This window comes from Xiphophorus maculatus, chromosome 15 (genome assembly GCF_002775205.1).
Source record: "Xiphophorus maculatus strain JP 163 A chromosome 15, X_maculatus-5.0-male, whole genome shotgun sequence".
Classification (NCBI taxonomy): domain Eukaryota; kingdom Metazoa; phylum Chordata; class Actinopteri; order Cyprinodontiformes; family Poeciliidae; genus Xiphophorus; species Xiphophorus maculatus.
In genome coordinates this window covers 14133815-14152631 of record NC_036457.1, presented here as the reverse complement: position 1 = coordinate 14152631, position 18817 = coordinate 14133815, and the positions used below count along the sequence as shown (strand labels likewise).

Below are 18817 nucleotides of genomic sequence, written 5' to 3'. Positions count from 1 at the left end.
ACTTTAAGAAATAGATTTACTCATCTTTAATTGCTTTGGCCTTTGACCTGGTCTGGAATTCAGATTTATAACTTTATATTTAGAACTTTAACTTCCATCCCATCTATTTCTACACATTAACTTTCTAAAGAATATTAATAAGTAGGGAAGTAAACTCACTCCAAAGTAGCTGATTTAGGTTGTGTTATGATTTCATACAAAACTATTTCACTAACCCCAAGTAACCCTGAGTCCTGGCCTGATCTGCTGCATGAAACATGATCTATTATGTGGTAAATAATGGAGAGTGTTACACTAGTGCATTGCAGATAATATTATTTACAAACGCAAACATGCACACACATTTTTGAAGAGCTGATATACAAATGCTGAGGACACCTACCTTGGGATTAATGGGTCAGGCAGTCTACATAAAGTCCTTGATATTCAGGTCATCCAGAGCATTCCTGGGTGGTGGGGGCTTTCTGGGGCTTTGGGCCATTCCAGGAGACATCTGTAAACACATCTGATTTTAGCATTCACTCTTGCTTTGGAGGTTTGCAATTAGTAACTCAATTAGGACCATATTACCGGTGCCCCCGGGGTTACTCCTGCAGCAGGGAAGCCTGGCCTGGCCATGGGCATCATTGGTGCTCCGGCAACTGGTGCCTTAGATATGGAAAAATGGAGGGATAAACAAACAATTAGATAGAATGTCTGCCATCTGTTGGCGGAGGGAGGGACACCTAGGTAGCTGATTGTCCATCAATAGCCGGTAATTTCCAGATGGAATATTACTGGACTGGACTGGAAGGGCTATCTTACCATGGTGAAGCTGGGGTAAGTCCCCAAATAAGGAGCAGGACCCATGGGAATGGTCTAAAGGTGTGGAGGGAATGGGACGGAGATGAAGGGTTTGGATGTTACTATACTCCATATAACATAAATGAGAGATGCCGCAAAACCACCACATAACAAAAATGGCTACAGAATGTTTTGATGCTTCCCAAAGACACACAAAAGTGAGGCTTAAGACAGACAAAACAGCACAGCACACAAGAAACTAAGACAAGCCCGCAACACAAAACCCTTACTGCGACTCTTTACTGACACGTGTATCATGGAGGGAATCTGTTTGCCAAAAAAGCAAGAGTGTCAATAAAGAGTTGAGCTACACAAAGTGAATTTAGTGACTCAATCAAGCTTTAAGAAGAAGTATTTATTTTAGAGCATGAGAAGTTGTTTCCAGGAAACAGCTTCCTAATTTAGTCATATCATTTGTCTCTTCATCACTCTCCAGCATCCCCCAGGCGTCATCCGCCCTCTGAGCAACGCCTGGATACTGGAGAACAAAATGAAGGCAATGCTTTGAGATTGCTGCTACAGTCTGCCATGCGGGTCCACTCCATGCTATTAGACCAGACAACATTTACCATGGGTGCACCCCAACAAGGGGGAGCTACCTGAGGAGCCGCTGCAGTTCCCATTGTGAGGTCTTAGAGAAGGAGAGAGACAGAGAGAGAGAAGTTCTGCAAAATCACTGCTTTCATTTGCACTTCTGGAGAAATCATACAACCTAGAGTGAATGTCTTCTGGTCTTGTTGCCAATTAATCAGACTTTTCTATTGCCCTCTAAGGCTGAAAGGACGTTTGTTAAAACTATGTCATTCGAGCACATAGAGATTCTTAATGTTGGATGGTTTGTTTTGCATATAACAAAGACAGCTATTTTATTGGCTTTGGTGCCACTTCTGTCTCAAACAGGTCATCACAATCAAAAGGGTTTCAACAGAAAGCAATTAGACTTGTTTTCTTATTTCTTAAATACCTCTTGTATCATCCAATAGGCTTTTTTAGTACTGAACATGGGCTATGAGTATGGATTGTATTTCCAGACAATCACACTGATAGGGCTGTTAAGGTCACTAGGAAAGTTAAGGTTACTTTTACTACTAAGGCTGTTAATGTCATCAACATATCATTGTTCCAGAACTGAAAAAGCCTTTTGGTTGAAACATGAAACATATTTTGAGAAAAAAGAAAGGAACTTGAAGTGCTACTAAAGCACTAGAAGTGTTTTATTAGCAGAATCTATAAAAGCAGCAAAGATATTGCAGTTCAAAGATAAACAAAATAGTAGTATACTACCAACAAGATGGTTCCCAGCTACAACCCATAGCTAAAAAACTTAATTTACAGTTGCATATGAGTTAAAGGACAATTAATATATGCAGTACTATATTAACAATGTTCTGGGTATTTTTTTTTATTTCTGAAAGAATCAAAATTTAGATTATATTTATCTCTTATAGAGATATATTCCCTCTGCATTTTGTTGGTGCAAAAACCATAGTCTCATAGACAAGTGCAAGAAATGTCCAGAAAATTTGTAAAAAAGTCGCTAAGCACATAGACATGAATACAACTAAGCATTACTGAACAACTTTGAAAGGTCATACGAATGCCTGAGTAAATACTGACTGAGATCGAGTTAACAAGAAAGCAATAAAATCTGGCTCTTTGATCAAAATAGGAAGAAACTTAGGTGAACATTTGCTGATCTTTTTTGAACATAATTTTCTTTAAAACAGGAGAGCGCTGCTCATTTTCGCCTCACTATTTCATGCTTTCACAGTCCCAGTCGTTAGCCGAACTTTGACTGTTCAAAAAGAGGCTAGATGCTTCTTACAGTGCTTGCATCAATCCGTAGCGGATGTTTCATATCTAATATTACAATTCAACATCTGAAATAATGATAATCATTTGATAATCTCCTAAATATTTGCCATTAGAAAATTTGCTCTTACCACTCTAATTACTATCTACCCACAGGATGATCCTCACATTACTATGTGAGGGATTATTATTCATAAAAGTTGGTCCAAATTGGGGTGACAACCACATTCACTAGAAATAAGGTGTAATACAAAATCTTCAGTAAATAATATACAACTAAATCAAGTTTAGCAACACATTTGATTGTTTTTATGACTGTTTACAATTCATCAAAAAAAAAGAAAATCTAGCAACAGAAATAAAATACACAATGGTTTAAGAACAAGGAAATGAAATGGCTTGTTTACACATATGAAACCGAAATCGTCAACAAAATGGCAACATGTTGATTAAAAATGGGGATTTAGATTGATTAAGGCTCATATTTATCCAACTGGATTGTGATTAGTTTGGAATAGACATTGGGATTCATGATAAAGAAGTAACTGGTGCAAAAAGTATCTTCAATCTTGCTATGGAGTCAGCTTTATGCTGAGCTTAGTGAGACATAGATAGATAGTGACTTCTCACTAAGAATGTGAAGTCAATTTATTTTGATCCATTGTCCAATTTCTGTTCTTTAAATTATGTATTTTCTCTCATTTTTTCATCATCAAATAAAATGTAAATGACTGCGGTTATATTACTTTGAGCCTCAGTGGTTGTTCTGGGAAAAAATTATAACAGATGCCCAGTGCAAAACTAGTTTCTCTTCCAGCAATGCTTGTCTAACAGTCCTGAAAAAGTGCAAGTATAAAGCCTGTAAAGCACTGTGCAGGATAATCTGTAATTTCATTTTTATTGTGCTGCACATGTTTAACCCCAGAGGGGAATAGCAGCTGCATTCTCTAAATATACACATTTTATCATTACTTTGCATCATCTTTGAGTCTGCACTTATCCTAAATGACTACTTACTACTTGCCATGTTAGCCATGGAGGTGTCAACATCACCCGCTTGAGGGGTCACAGTGGGCTTCATTATGTCGCCTAGCCCATCAAATACTACAGCAGGGAGGGGGCAGAAGAAAGGAAGGGGCAGGATGGGAGATGAAGGCAGACATTAGCATCCTGTGTGAGCTATCCTCACACTCTACCACAACTCTGTAGCACATCTCCTTATAACTGGTGATTACTATGACAACGAAAAGGAGTCTCTATGACAACAGAGCAGTTGGGATGATCGATAAACACCGAGATTATAGTGAATTCAGATGATGACAAAGAATTTCCATATAGTGTGCGTGAAAAAAAAACCCCAGCAAGACACATGAATACATACAAACCTATTTTTAAGTTTTCTTTAAAAATAAAAATTTTAGTAGATAGAGATACATGTAAGTAAATAGGTTTCAGCTGACTTTATTCTAGCATTGTAGCTTGAATTAAGCCAGGTTACATTTTAAACACTATACATATTGCTTTTATTTTACGCAGACAGACAGTCTTTGTCAGCATCCAGCATCTGGTGGTGGAGGGGACAGTGCAGTGGAGCTGCGCCACTGCAATGCAGTGCACTGTGGGAATTTAGCGTGTTAAAGAGCATGGCAACTCACCCAATCAAATTGCAGGAAGCAAGAAATGAGCCAGCCCAAGAGCCAGATGGAGAAAGAGAGCAGGGGAGGCGCAAGGGGAAAAAGAGAGGATAGCAAAAACAAGCAGAGATGCCAAAGTGAGAAAGAAATATTGAGCTTTTTAAATAGCGCGTGATAAAGAGTTCAGTAGAGATTTTTATATAGAAAGAGGAAAAGAGAAAGAGTTAAGCCATAAAGCAGCAGTATAGCAGACATTAGGTAAATGGCACCAAGTAAGATGAACATGGATCAGGGTTTGAGGACGTTTTGAGTGATTACATTAAAGGAACTTACCATTTTTAGACAGGAACAACAAAATCAGTAGTATACAAATATGGTGCCTTGCAAAAGTAACACACTGCCACCCACATCTAATCATTTATTGATATTCCTTCAAAAGTTTCAAAAGTTTATTCCACAGCATCTGTGACATTCTGTCTTCTGTGTGTTGGGGACAACTGTCTCACAAAGCTGTTCTATCTGGATATTGTGTTTCTTGTTTAACAACCAATTTTTGGTCTATGGCATTAAATACATTTGAATTTAATCTCTGATGATATCAAGGAAGTTGTCAGTGTACAACATGTACAACTTCATTGTTTGGCAATTTTGATTCAAAAGGGATGTTTCCATCTATCAGTACAGTGTGAAAATGTAAACATCTTGATATTTATAATTACTCTTTTCTTTTTTAAAAAGTGCAGCATATTACCCACACAGTGATATTATTACCACTATAGAACAGGGAGAATGACAAACTTAGTATATAATACCAATTGAAATGAAGTCTTTGAGTGCCGATGTATGTTTCTAACAGCTTTACATAGTTTGCAGTTATTTTGATGAACCTTAGAATTGTTTTATTTTTAGTTGAAGCTTAGACCATTTTTTAGACCAGGTAGTTTGGTGTAAAACAACAAAGCCAACTCTAATGTTTATAGAAAATATCTGATGTGTCCGTGAATATCTTGCCACAGAATTTAGAAACTGGTCTGGACTTTGACTAGGCCATTATAGCACTTGAATAAGTTTTGATCTAAATCATTCCATTGTATGTCTGGCTGTAAATTTATCATCATTTCACTGCTGGAATGTGAATTTTCACCCCACAATCCCATTAATGTACTCTACAGTTTATGCTTGTGACATGACAAAATGTGAAGAAAGTCCAATCATGGCTTTTACAAGGCACCATATGTGTATGAAAATCATCATTAAATACAAACACACTTTAAAAACTAAATGGAATCTTCACCAAAAAACACGAAGGGATTAATTGAATTATGGTGGACTATTTCTTTAACAGATACCAAAATTAATAGAAACAGTGACAAATACTGTGAAGCATCAGATTTGACAGGTTAAACGCCACTGCATAGCTTCCAGAAAGGATGGCATCAGAATAATGCTCTGGGGTGGTGTGAGGATATTAGATTCAAAATGACAAGGAATCATGCAAAGATGAGACGAATGCTTGCAGGTGAAAAGGGAAATAACACACAAACACACACACAAAAACAGATCTGAGACACATTTTTAAAATTCCTTTAACTCTATGGTAAAAACAAGGCCATTGGTAAAACCGCACATTGAATTAGAGATGTATTTTACTTTGTGCATAAAAACCGGTGAAATGTGTGTAACATCTTGGCCGCAAATCACATATGCAGGTTGGAGCACAACACGTGACGATTTACCTGACATGAGCTCAGAACCTGGAGCCGCAGCAGCAGTTGCAGCAGGAGCAGCAGCAGCAGCAGCTGGTGCAGCAGCAGCAGCTGGGGCATCCCCTCCTGTAGGTTCTGTCGCAGGTCATCCCAAACATGACCACATCATGCCATGCCGGGCCGAAACACGTTCAGCCATTTCCAGCGCAGCATGAGGGCAAACAAGGGTAATAGTCAGCCTTCTGCGTCAGCGCCGCTAATTTCAGACAAAACAGTTAAAAGTTAAAAATGGTGCCACAGTGCAAGTCAAAACACACACTCACCCAATTTAAAACATCTCAACTTCTGTTTCATTTACATAGAACCAAAATGTTCTGTAATCTCATTCAACTAAGTTGAGCATGTGATGCTGGAAGAGGCAGAAATGTGAGGCAGATAAAATTAGGCCACAGATGGAAATTCTGCAGCTATAACCACAGAAGGGAAACTTCCAGATTACACCCTTCTCTTCTTTGATGGTGTTTTCAAGAGCCGTGGAGACAGATTGAGGGCAGACAGTCATTCATGTTACCCACCACCAAACAAGCTCATGATGCCTCCTGTGTCAATTTTGGGTGGTGGTGCAGAGGAGAGGACGGGTGCAGAGGAGCTGAACAAATCGGCTGGAGAAGGCAAGGTGGAGATGATGTTTAGACCCCAACACGCAGTCGCACAAATGCACTTTGAGCAATCACTCTTTTTTATTATAATGCACTATCAGTTGAAGTTGCAGTGCACGCAGTACATGCTGGAATTGGAAAATAAAAAGGTAAGAAACAAAAGTAAGTGCTTCAAACAGCTGAGTAGCCTGTAGCTAACCTGTAAGAGAGCAATATCATGTGTTTGATTTTTTTTCTTCTATTGCCAAAGCTGGAAGCAAAGACAGCACGAGATTTTGGGAGAATAGGAAGGTGCACGCAAGGTTGCAAACCGGGTTGCAGAAGGATACCTGCTGAAAACAAGTCAGTGCTGGGTAATGGGTCCGTTTTGGAGAAGCTTGAGTCTGGCATGGAGTCAAACATATCTATGAAGGCATGCGCACCAAAACAAAACAGAGAAAAGACATTTTAAAAATAATTCTTTAACCTGCTGACGAGACTCTCACACAGAGAAGAGACATACAGAAGCATTGAACAGTTCAAAGACACTCGTAATGGGCTAGATGGTCATATTAATTTTGATCAATTTCTATCATTGTTTTTTTCATAGTGGAATGATCAAACAACACACATTAATATGTTTCCACAACAAGAATTGGGTGCACAAGTTTGAAGTTATGGTAGTTTTCACTGATCCACACAGAATGTTCTCTTTAGGACATTGCACCTTGACTTCACATTTTTTGTCACCACTAGGATTCTTCCCTAATTCTGGCTACCTATTTATCTACTCTTCTTGGTAATATTGTAGACAAGCTGTAAACAAGCTTTTCTCAAAGTTTGGGTTAGATTAAGCCTCTAGACAGGAGAACGAAATTGATTAAGATGTTCAAAGACAAGCTAGCAAACACCTAGGCTCAAACCTGCCATGACTGGAAACGGTTTGAATAACATTTCACAGAAAAGCAACTCTAACATCATCATGGCCCAGGAATGAGGATGAGGAACAACAACAACAGCTTGACCAAAATTTATATCAGCTTTGCCATATGATGTCTGGGAAAAAGTCTTATGTGAAGAAGACTTTTCCCCTATTTCCCCTGACTATTTGGCCACAATGACAGAAGAATACAAGGAGCAGTCCATGCGAGACATTTAAAACTGAGAAAAGTGTACTTATTGTTAACCCTAACTCCTAACCCAATTATGCCAGAAATTTGTAATCTTCAACGGAAAGTATGTTGTTTCTTTGCAACTTGCCATTGAACATTAACTATAGAAGGTTAATGCATAGATTTGTGCTGCTATGTGTAACTTCGATCATTTGTGAATTAGATAAAGTCAACACAGTTTAAATCCCACGTATTGAATTCTTGTTTTTGAATTCAATTGGAGTTGTGTGAACCTTCCACCCTAAAACAACAGTTTAAAGGCAGTCTTAAATATCAAAAAGTGTTATATGACACTCATGTTCCTATCGAGTATATGTAAACTTTTCATAAGCTCTGAATGCAGAAAAACCCATTAAACATAAGGGAAAACGAGACAGGGCAGATTTAACTGAGCAGCATCAGACCAGTCAGAGCAGGAAGATGTAAAACACAAATTCACTTGTATGCCTCATGTTTACCACCAAAAAGGTCCGTCGCTGTGCTGTTGATGTCGGAGCCTGAAATGGTTGCAGTGGTGGTGATGGTGGTGGATGTGGAGGTGAAGAGCGGTGAAGGGGATGGGGAGGGGGAGGGCTGAGTCTCCATAGAGCTAAAACAGACGTCCAGTGAGCTATTGTTCTCCACTGTCATCATCCCAAAAAGATCTAGACCTGAAGATGCAGTGTTGGTTTTGCCATCCGACGGCGCAAAAGGGTCTTTGGGATTAAGGAATTTAACATATGGAGAGGGAGAGGGAATGTGAATTTAATACAAAGCAGATCAAATAAGGATGATGACACTGATTGAAAGTTTAGGGTAATTCATGATTTTTCTTACTATATAACCAATGATGCTTTTATTTTGTAGAACTGTCACATTATTTGCACTGCTCTGCATGTCTCATGAAATGGGAATAAAATAGTGCAGTTCCCAAAAATGCATAGGATAGAAGGACGCATGTGAGGAATGAAAGGGAAAGAAAACCTGCACATATAAAAACACACTCCAGCTGTCAGTGGAAATATTAACAGCTAAAAATAGATTCTCTGATGGAAAAAAAATGCAAACAACTGGAGCAGGCAGTACCTGCTTTCGCAGCACGTAAACCTATTATAAGACAAACGGCAGCAAAAGTGTAAAACCAGGTAAGTGTGATTTTGTGCATCACACAAATAGTGCCGTACACATTCTATGAAAAGACAATTGACATGCCTTATCTTGTCAATCCGCCTTGTCTTAATCAAGTGTTGTCCTTGATTAAGAAATACATAACCCTGTCAAACATTGTTGCCGTCAAGCCAAAACTTTGTCTCTCTATTTTTTTTTTATTTGTCATCTTGTGAAAATCATCTTTGCTGATTACCTTTCACATCTATCTGGAGGTTTACACATTTACGATGAGAGGTAGAAAAAAAAGGCAGTAAAGTTTACCAAACTGTGTGAACATGCATAGAAGCAAGATGTTCTTGTTTCCTTAAAAGATGTTACAGTAGGTTTCTGTATGATAGCTCCAATACATACAACATATGCAGTGAAATCCAGTGCTATCTTTTATTGTCCAGAGAATACAGATGAAGTAATGTTGTCTTCCAGATGCAGAGACCAAAAACCACATATCTCTTGACACCCAAACAGCGTGACATTCTGCAATCTCTCTCCAAGCTGCCTATGTTCAGTCTCTAGTAAAGCCAATAGCTATACTGTCTGATGGATGGCACTACTGGGGCAGGCTTTAGATAAGATATGCACAGCGGCTTTATAATAAAGGTTTTGCGACAAACATATCCCACTACCACCTTTCGTGCGCTGATGTCAGCTGCAACATTACTAATTTCATCCAACTGCATTCAGAAACATTGCTATGGACAGTTTCAAAATGATTCAGATATGACATGGCAAGATGCTTTTTGGCAAGAACCATAAAGCATTAAGCTTTCGGCCTACAGGGAGATAATAAAACATGTCAGGATTATAAAAATACATGACATCCTCAAGAAATATAACTTGTGATTCCGAACAAGACATTAAAAGAAACAGTGTTTGGGTTATCTGTACTTACACCAACTTCAACTCATTCACAACACATGCAGACCAGACACGCTCAGATTTACAGTCACCCACCAGCTCCAGAGTTAGTGGCTGGGGTGGACGAAGCAGCAGCCCCACCCTCTGCTGCTGCAGCAGTGGCCTCAGAGGAAGCAGCAGGTGCAGCAGCAAAGGCGTCTGACGAAGGGCAGAAACGCCAACAGATGGCAAGATGACAGAGGTATAGATGAAGGAAGAAAAGGGGAAAAGTCAATAGATCCTTAGAGGTAAAGAAAGTATTGAGAAAACAAAGATAACACAGAGCATTTGCATGAGAAGGTAAATTACGTCCTGTTTTTTCATTGTAAAAATTGGGCAAAAACAGTAAAAAGAAAAAAAAAAAAGCAGAGGCACAAAACGTCAGTGACCGACAGGTGAATGAATAAATGGATACACAGACAGGAGGCAGTACACAGAGACTAATCTACTGCACAAAGAGCAGAATAAGCCATCTACGCAATGCTGCGGGTGTCATTTATAGCTGTGTCCATCCACATCGGAGAGTTTCACGGCATTGCTTTCCAATGAAATAAAAGAAAAGCATGCCAGCTCATCAAACAAGATGCATGTGACAATGAATTTGAAGGGATGTTTAGAAGCAAGCCAGCTGTAAGTGTGTAAAGTGTTTCTGAAGGAAGATTGCTGCAAGGTAATAATAAAAAGAAACAAAACTGTATTATTTTGTTCAACTGTTTCCACTTACATTTGGGCAACAAATTAATATTTAATAAAAAAATATAAATGTAGAGCCTCTAAATTATAGAAGAAATTAATGAATGACCTTTTGATCAATTTAACTAAGACAGATTACTTAAAGATACATTTAAGCTGCTTTAGGCTTACAGGCTTCTGAATCAAAATTTTACATTGTTGCTTTAATTCTGCACTGCGATTTTAATTGCATTGAAAACCAGGTATCACACTTTCATTGATCTTCGATTTTCACATGCCGCCAAAACAAATTTCGCATGCAGTGGTGGCGTACGACGACAATTTTAAGTATAAGCCTAGCCGTAAAAGATTTTTTTGTCATTCATGCCGAGCATCCACACGGTTTGGGAGACAAGAACTGATCATTTCTGAAACCGAGTGCCGGAGTGGATACAATTCAAAATGCCAGTTTCATGTTTCTGTGTGACCATGCGCACCGCATCATTTTTCAACTATAACGACGTAGATCCATCTCATCTCTTATTCAGTAAAGTTTTTTTCTTCCTTCCTGATTTCTCTGTCTTTAATTGTGTCTTTTTTCTTCACTCTCTCTTTCCATCGTTCCTTCTTTATTTATTTATTACCATTTTCAGAAGCAGTTAAGTAAAATAAATAAGGTGAAACATAAGAAAGCCCCTCAAACAGTACTTATAGTGAAGGAAAGTGCTTCAGTGTGGACAGTAGTGACGGCTTTGGATGGTTTGTTTATATCGTGCAAATATTTTTTCTCAATCTACAGTGCTGTGAAAAAAGTATTTATCCCCTTACAGATTTTTTTTGTTACATTTAAATGTTTCAAATCAAACATCATAATAATAATAATAATAATAATAATAATAATAATAATTACAAGATGCAGTTTTCAAAATATGAGATAATTTATAAAGGAAAATGTTAAATCATATATTCTATGAGAAAACCAATTTTTTGCATTAAATGCCACTGGCTACACCCAAGATTGAATACTGCTACACTTGTAGCATTAAGAATTTGTTAAATAGACCCTGTCTGAGAACAAGTAATAAGCTAAAATATTTAATAAAGCATCTCACCACACCCTGATCAAAGCAAGTTGAAGAGAAGACTGAAAACACATCTACCGGTCTGCAAGAAGTTGCAAAGATATTTCAAAGTCTTTGGGACTCCAGTGAACTACAGCCACTATCACAAAAGGCAGGGAGCATTGAACAGAAGTGATCATTTTCAGGGAGGCCAGACTTATCAAACTGACTCCAAGATATTCAGGAGGTCACTCAGGAACTCATAGCAACATTTAATGCACTACAATTAGGATCAGAGCTCAGGATTCCACAATAAGAGACACAGAGACTCTGGAAAATGCTGTCTTAAAACTAAGAGCATTTAAAAAAAAAAAAAAAAAACAGAAGAAAAACTCATCATACTGACGGACAGCTTCCACCCGCTGACAACAGCTGTTTGATGACGACCAGTTCAGCACAAAGCCAGAATAACTTAGATCGCTTTTTTCCCCTAATAAATGAAATCATAATTTAAGAACAACAATCAAAGTTTTATCAGATTTTTTTTTTTTGTTTAATATTAAAATTAATTTGAGTTCTGTAAACATTTAAAGTTGAACAAAAAAAAAAGTAAAAGAAAAAAAAAACTTAAGAAATCTGAAAGAGGACAAATACTTTCACTGTGCATGCTTAATGTGATTGAGAATGTATCTGTGTTTGTGTGTTTTTGTGCTGTGAGATGGGTTTCGGGGTTGAGCTTCCCAGAGGTATTCCTTTGCAAAGAATGTTCTGGAAGCCCACTGACCTCCCAACAGATCCATATTGGCGGCACCAGGGGAAGTGGCGGCTGCTGTGCTAGTGGGAGGAGCTAGAGAGACGCCAGGTTCTGCCGCTGCAGGAGTGGGCGGCGCTGCTGCAGGGGAGGGGGCGGCCTCTGCGGCGAGTGGGGGTTCAGATAGCAAGGAATCGCCCATTTCTGCCAGTGGGGTAGGTGTGTTTCAAATCCCCCCATCCCCAAAAAAAGGCAGTAAAAGAAACCCAGAGGGAGCAACCAAAATGACCAGAGGAGTCACCAAAGTGACAGAAGAAAGAAAAAAAAACAAACAGTTAAAGCAAAGTTCCAATTAAATTAAACCATTTAATATAATTTAGATTCAATACATAAGTAAAAAAATTAATTGCCAAATAATAAAAGTAGCCCCCATTTTAAACCAAAAACAGACAATGGAGTATGTGGAGGGAGAAGAGAGAAGAGGCAAAGAGAAACAAAGAGAGTACTCAGGCTAAAGAGAACAGGAGACAAACAGGGCGGTAACCATGTGACATTAGCACTAAACTAAAGTCTAGTTTGGTATTAATTTTAAACTCAATCACTATTATTGAGTCAATGTCACTTTGACTCTATATTAGTGCTTGCAAGGAATAAAAGTTGGTAACATTAAAATAGTCTACTACTGCACTATCCTTGCTAAGATACTGGAGGTTAAACACAGAGGGACGTGACACTCACCTGATCCAAGCAGGTCTATGGAGCGCATCATAGGAGAAAACATACATTTTATTAGACTGAAGTTATTGTGAAAGGTTCCTAATTTAGATTTCAAAATTATTTCTTGAAGCTTTCATACATTTCTTTATCGGCAACTGCTGAAAAGTTGACCATTTTTAAGTTTTACCGAAACACACAGATTATTTGTTTCAATTTATGTGTGATGTGTCCAAACAGTAGCACATTCAGCCCAGTTGTAGGGGTCGATTTGAGCAGATGGAGCTTCTTACCTCCCCAAGATGTCGGTGCAGCTGATGCCGCTGTGGGACCAGTGGAGGACAGAGGATCTAAGTCCAACAAAGAACTAAAGAACAGCACAAACATCAGGATCATTGGTTTATATTTGATCTTATTTTTATTCTTTATTAAGACAACATTATGTGACCTTCATTTAAACCTGGAATAAACCAAGAAATAAAAATGTCACGTACAGTAATGAGAGCGTTTTTAGGAAAACCTGTAAGTAGATAAGAGGAATCCTCATGAAACATTTCGTTTCACTGTTCACGTGTCAACAATCAGACCTGCCTGCTGCCGTCCCTGTGTAAGCTCTGCATTTTCTGTCACCCACATTCTTTCTTTGAATTCCCTTCAAGTGAACGTCCTGGCATTAGATGAACTTCCTAAGTGCTCTCCAGCTGTCTTCTCAGCGACTGAATGAGTTCTTAATCATTTATCAAATGATCAAGAACTTCACTGTCAAGTTCTTGATCATTTGAAGTTCTTGATCATTTGAAGTTCTTGATCATTTGAAGTTCTTGATCATTTGATAAATGATTGATTTAAGTTTGGCCCTGTTATCAGCAATGTTCCTCCCGTGAAGAATTTTTAATGCAAAGTGATGATGGTAACCAGGGCTGACAAAGGACAACATGATTTCAGGCACCACAATCTAGAACAACCGTTCTGTTCTTCTAATATCAATCAGATTGACAATGATATCAGCTGCCCTTTTCCTGGATCATCCATAAGATCATTAAACTATGATTTTGTTCATTACCTTTTTAATAACTGCAGTAAGCCGTCTAGGTTGTCTGTCCTAATCATAATTAGGAACAACATCAGCTGATGTCAAATAAAATTGAACTACAGGAGAGCAAATGAGAACGAATAGCAGTGAACTTACTCTTCAGCTGGCTCAGGAGCAGCGGCGGCAGCGGCTCCGTCCCCAGGAGGCGGCTGCAGCGTAGGAACGGCATTTGAAGATTTGGCTGGAGTCGATGTTGGAGACACGTTGTTTGTTGGAGACCCCTGAATAATATGTAGGGAAAGAAAAACCTTCAGGTTGGTGCGTCTGATTGAAAGAGCAAAACAAAAAATATGAAGGATTGATTTCAATGAATTTCTCACCTTTGTTGGAGACCTGAAAGTGAGAAAGAAAGAGCAATTGTGAGAAGTTTGTTTAAACAAAAAAGTTCTACTTGAAACAGAGAAAGGGACAGAGTTTTTTTTTCTCTCAGGAAATCAATAATAATACCCAAAATGTGATCCTATAAAGAGTTTATTTCCAAAGTGAAAAGCTGTGTCTTGAATGCACCTTTAACAACAAACATGGTCAAAGTGTTATTTATTTTTCCCTTTTAGCTAAATTCACTTTGGAAAAACATGCTCTTCACACATCGATTCACATTTCATATGGAAGTACAGGTGGCTTACAACTTATACAACTTATTTAAACATGTGTCTTCCTCAAGACACATGTCTTATTTAAACATATATATAGTTTATATATATAACATATAATATATATATATATATATATATATATATATATATATATATATATATATATATATATATATATATATATATATATATATATATATATATATATAACTTAGTCACAGCACCAGGACACACATTTCCACATGTGAAGTAAGTTGTGGGAATTTAACTATTAAAATTAAAAACTTAAAAGTGAAACAAAAAATCTATCTAATGCCAGAGAATTTTCTAGAAAGCTTTTCAAACACTAAAAACAAACAAAAAAAGACTTGATAGAACACAGCTCATGCTTTTTCTATAAATTACTGATTTTTGTCTTTGTTAATACTTGGGGTTTCCTAGCTAAAGAAGTTTACAAAAAGCTTATGTTGCAGCAGAGACTAATAAAACGCTGTACAGCAACATAATTCACATGTGAACATATACCTCTTTGGTGGGTTGAAAACTGTTAAGCTTCAGACAAAACAACATGTGCTCACCCTTCACTGGTGTTCCCAAATCAACACAAAAGAGAACAAAAAAGAACAGAAGTTAAAGGAAGCAAAATAAATGTTCCTTTTATTACACTTGTGTCATTTCTAGCTTCTTCCATCTTCAATCAACTAGATTGAACTGGCACTGGTCTAACTGCTAAATTATATCCAAATCTCACTATTCCTTCTGGGTTTTCAAATGTTTATCTGCTTTAGTCAGTATTTGAAAAAAGGGAGCCCAGTTATGGCAAAGAAACAAAATGTAGGGGGAAGTTTCAAAGACATGAACCCCAATATCTTTGGTTTTTGCACTTGATAAGTTCTTCCTTACCCTTTCTTTCCACCTTTGACGTCCTCCAGACCGTTCATGTGTGTTTCCAGAGACTCCAGGATACTGCTGGGAGCCTGACAAAAGAATTCAAAACTGGAGTTACTGATGGGTGCCCCTTATAACCTAACTACTGCAGAGCATCCACTAGTGTATGAAACACAAAGAAAGCGGCAGCGTTCCTGCAGAGTCTCACTGCAATACATGCATTTATATGAACGTGTTAAACATTTGCGAAGTCAAATCAAATTAGGATCGACATGCTGACACTTCATCCTGTAGTTAAACAGGCACTCAGCCAGGGCACCCTTTTGTTTCTGTGGTTACCGGGTCCTCAAGGGGTGTAAAGGGGCAGTCTTCGTCATCTGAATCAGCTAGATCCACCACCACCCCTGGGTGGAGACACTGGGTGGGGAGATATCAGGGTGAGGCACAGGCGTCTGGTTGTGTTTGTGTGAGGGTGTAAATCAGGAATGAGGGCATTCATGTGCATAAGGTTCTTGATCATCATCCTTCCAAGCAGTAAAGCAATAAATTACCCAAAAAGCATGACTTTTTATAAAAAATAACTCACATAGTTGATGTCAGGAATGTCATTTTTGTCCACTCCGACTGTCTGTGAAAGCAAAGACATAATAAGATCCAAAAGCCCAAATTAATGTCAGTATGAAAGTGATGATGTAGAGGTTAGTTTGAACTCACCTCAGCCAACTTCATGAACTCCCCAATTTTCGTCACCCTGGTCAGGAACCTCTTATAAATCTCCAAGGCCTCCTTACAATCACTTTTTTTCATTTTGAAGAACTTTTCTGGAACCAAAGGTGAGCGTCACAAATTCATTTAGAAATGTTCTTACTGAACAATGTCTTCATTATTCATTCAATACTGACCTAAGAGGTTGATGATTCCATCGTTATAGGATGCAAACAGCTTCACCAGATCTTTGAAGAGAAGCATGAAGGCAGCATTGATGATCCCATTGTTCAGCTCCTTCGGATGAACCTGAAACGAGGCAAGTCCAGATCAATAAAATGAAAGCTCTGTAGAACTTACAGCAGGTTTGACTATCAAAATATAAATACACACGTCAAACTCCAAGAGTGTGTCGATCTGAGTCTGCAGAACAGGCATGCCTTTCAGCAGCTTCTCGGTGGTCATGGTTCTCATCACTCCCTCGGCACTGAGAAGATACAGCAAACATTATTCCACATAAAGCAGAGTGGTGCTGGAATCTTTTAATAATAAGCACCACTTCAGTAAATAAAAAACTTTCTGAGTACCACTATACTAAAAGAAATGCCAAACAAGTAATATGTGCAACTTTTTATTTCTTTGTAAAGACACATAACAGAAAAAACATGTTTTTATTACTTAACTCTCACTTAGAATCTAAATTCCAAAGTTCCAAGCTGAGCAAATAAACAGCAAGAGGTCTATCCCTAGCACCTACCTCAAAATCCAATATGGCTGCCCTATATTGAGCAACAGCCTAGATAATAAAGTAGAACCTGAGTACTAGATGCTAAGCTGTACCACTGTTGTTTTAACTGAAATGGTTACAGAACTGGGGGATGTCATCTGTTGTGGAGATGACATCCCCCAGTTTGAGGTTTTGCTTCAACATACCCTTTCTTCACCCTGGTGAAGTCAAAAGCCATTTGGCGGTAGGCGAAGGCTTTCTCATTCAGGTATCGTGCATACCGCCTGATGAATGTAGACATGTCATAGCCTACACAGATATGCAAATGAGAAAGAACATTTTTATTTTTGAGAAAATATCTTTTTCGATTCTTTGTAAAAAAAAAAAAAAAAAAAAGAAATTGACCGTCATTAACTTTTCTGCTAAACAAATACACATTCCTTATCCCAAAAGAATCCATCTTAAATAGGATTTAGCTCAAAACCATAAAATTCTATTTCTTAGTTTAAAAAAATATAAACTTAAAAATCATAAGGCTTAGAAAATAATGAAAAAAATTAACCATTTTAATTAAAAGGACGTAAGATTTTATAATGACATAAATGTTTTCAATTGGACTTTTTTTTATGTGATCAGATTGATGATTTGCATACATCCTAAAAAAAAAAATCTGTCCATCTGTAAAACAGAAACAACTAGCTCTCTTGTTGACACCAAAGTTTTTAATGTGATATTTAATATAGCATCCCTGTCTTTTTTTCATATCTTGAGCTTCCTGTTAGCGCTGAATGAAGTTAAGGTATAACTACCGGTTAAGATATCTTACCATCCTTATGCAACTGAAAGACGTAAGTTTTCTGGAGATGCATGCATATTTTTGTGTCAATGGTTTGCAAAACAAATAAGCTGTGAAGATGCGGATTTCTGTGTTAGTAGCCCCCGTGTCTGTCTGTCTTGCTTTTCATCGTTCCCCTGTTTCCTCTTCTTCTTCTTGACATTTATTGGCGTTTGGCAAAACAGGTTAGGTGAGCATTACCGCCACCAACAGGTAAGGAGTGTGTCTCGTTCCCCTGATTAACTCCTCTGGTGTTTATAGTCACCTGTGTGTGTGTTCCCGTCAGGTCCTTATCTTAGCTGTCGTACGTCGTGTTGTTGTCTTGTAAAGTTTTCCAGTTGCTATCAGCGTTTGAGCTCCTTGCCTTTTGCTCATCTGTGCTGCCTGGACATTTGTACTCACTTGAGATATTCATTAAATCATCAAACTCAGTTGCTGCCTCACCTCTCTGCCTTTAGTTCCACACCACAACAACCACAAATCATGACAAAGGGCACATTTTATTATTTTGTTATTATAACAAATCAGAGGTTGCTCTCTCAATCTGCATGATTTCCAACCATTTCTGTGCTTTCACAATGGATAAAAGAATGTGTTGGCTGCCTCCCTTCTTCTGTGTCATGTGAGCTGTGCTCAGGAAGCAATCTGTGTGGGTGAGAGTTGATGTACTAATTACTGTATTTTGCAACACTTAGAGTAAATACTAAGTTACTATTAAATGTGTTTATAAATCAAATTACATGGAAAGCAAACGGGCCTTGCCCTCCAATAAAATGATTCACATGAAAACATTGTCAACAGTTAAAGATGTGAGCTGAATTCCTGAAGAATAGTATCTGCGTGTGTGGAGACAGATCTTCTTAAAGAAAAAAACAAAAAACAGCTATATGCATTTTGATGCATTACCAAAAAATTGAAGTAACTTTT

At 38.0% G+C, this 18817-nt stretch overlaps 1 protein-coding gene across 11 annotated transcripts in view; it reads right to left on the bottom strand.

Annotated features, from left to right (window-relative positions):
• The window catches only part of LOC102217793 (clathrin coat assembly protein AP180-like), a 31176-nt gene that overhangs the window by 1536 nt on the left and 10823 nt on the right, over positions 1–18817 (bottom strand). Inside the window, exons 5-22 of one of the 11 annotated variants that reach the window (XM_014472237.2) lie at positions 17262–17364; positions 16722–16815; positions 16526–16637; positions 16338–16444; positions 16210–16251; positions 15639–15712; positions 15314–15319; positions 14460–14472; positions 14236–14360; positions 13340–13413; positions 13071–13085; positions 12366–12536; positions 9906–10007; positions 6026–6130; positions 3673–3759; positions 1413–1474; positions 571–648; positions 383–493 (exon numbers count right to left, since the gene is read on the bottom strand). In XM_014472237.2, the coding sequence (XP_014327723.1) occupies positions 407–493; positions 571–648; positions 1413–1474; positions 3673–3759; positions 6026–6130; positions 9906–10007; positions 12366–12536; positions 13071–13085; positions 13340–13413; positions 14236–14360; positions 14460–14472; positions 15314–15319; positions 15639–15712; positions 16210–16251; positions 16338–16444; positions 16526–16637; positions 16722–16815; positions 17262–17364 (1457 nt within the window). In that variant the 3' untranslated portion in view covers positions 383–406. Of the gene's footprint in view, positions 1–382; positions 494–570; positions 649–1412; positions 1475–3672; positions 3760–6025; positions 7059–9905; positions 10008–12365; positions 12537–13070; positions 13086–13339; positions 13414–14235; positions 14361–14459; positions 14473–15313; positions 15320–15638; positions 15713–16209; positions 16252–16337; positions 16445–16525; positions 16638–16721; positions 16816–17261; positions 17365–18817 lie in introns of those variants that run through there. The other 10 variants (XM_014472239.2, XM_005808342.2, XM_014472238.2 and 7 more) reach the window with 10 other exon arrangements.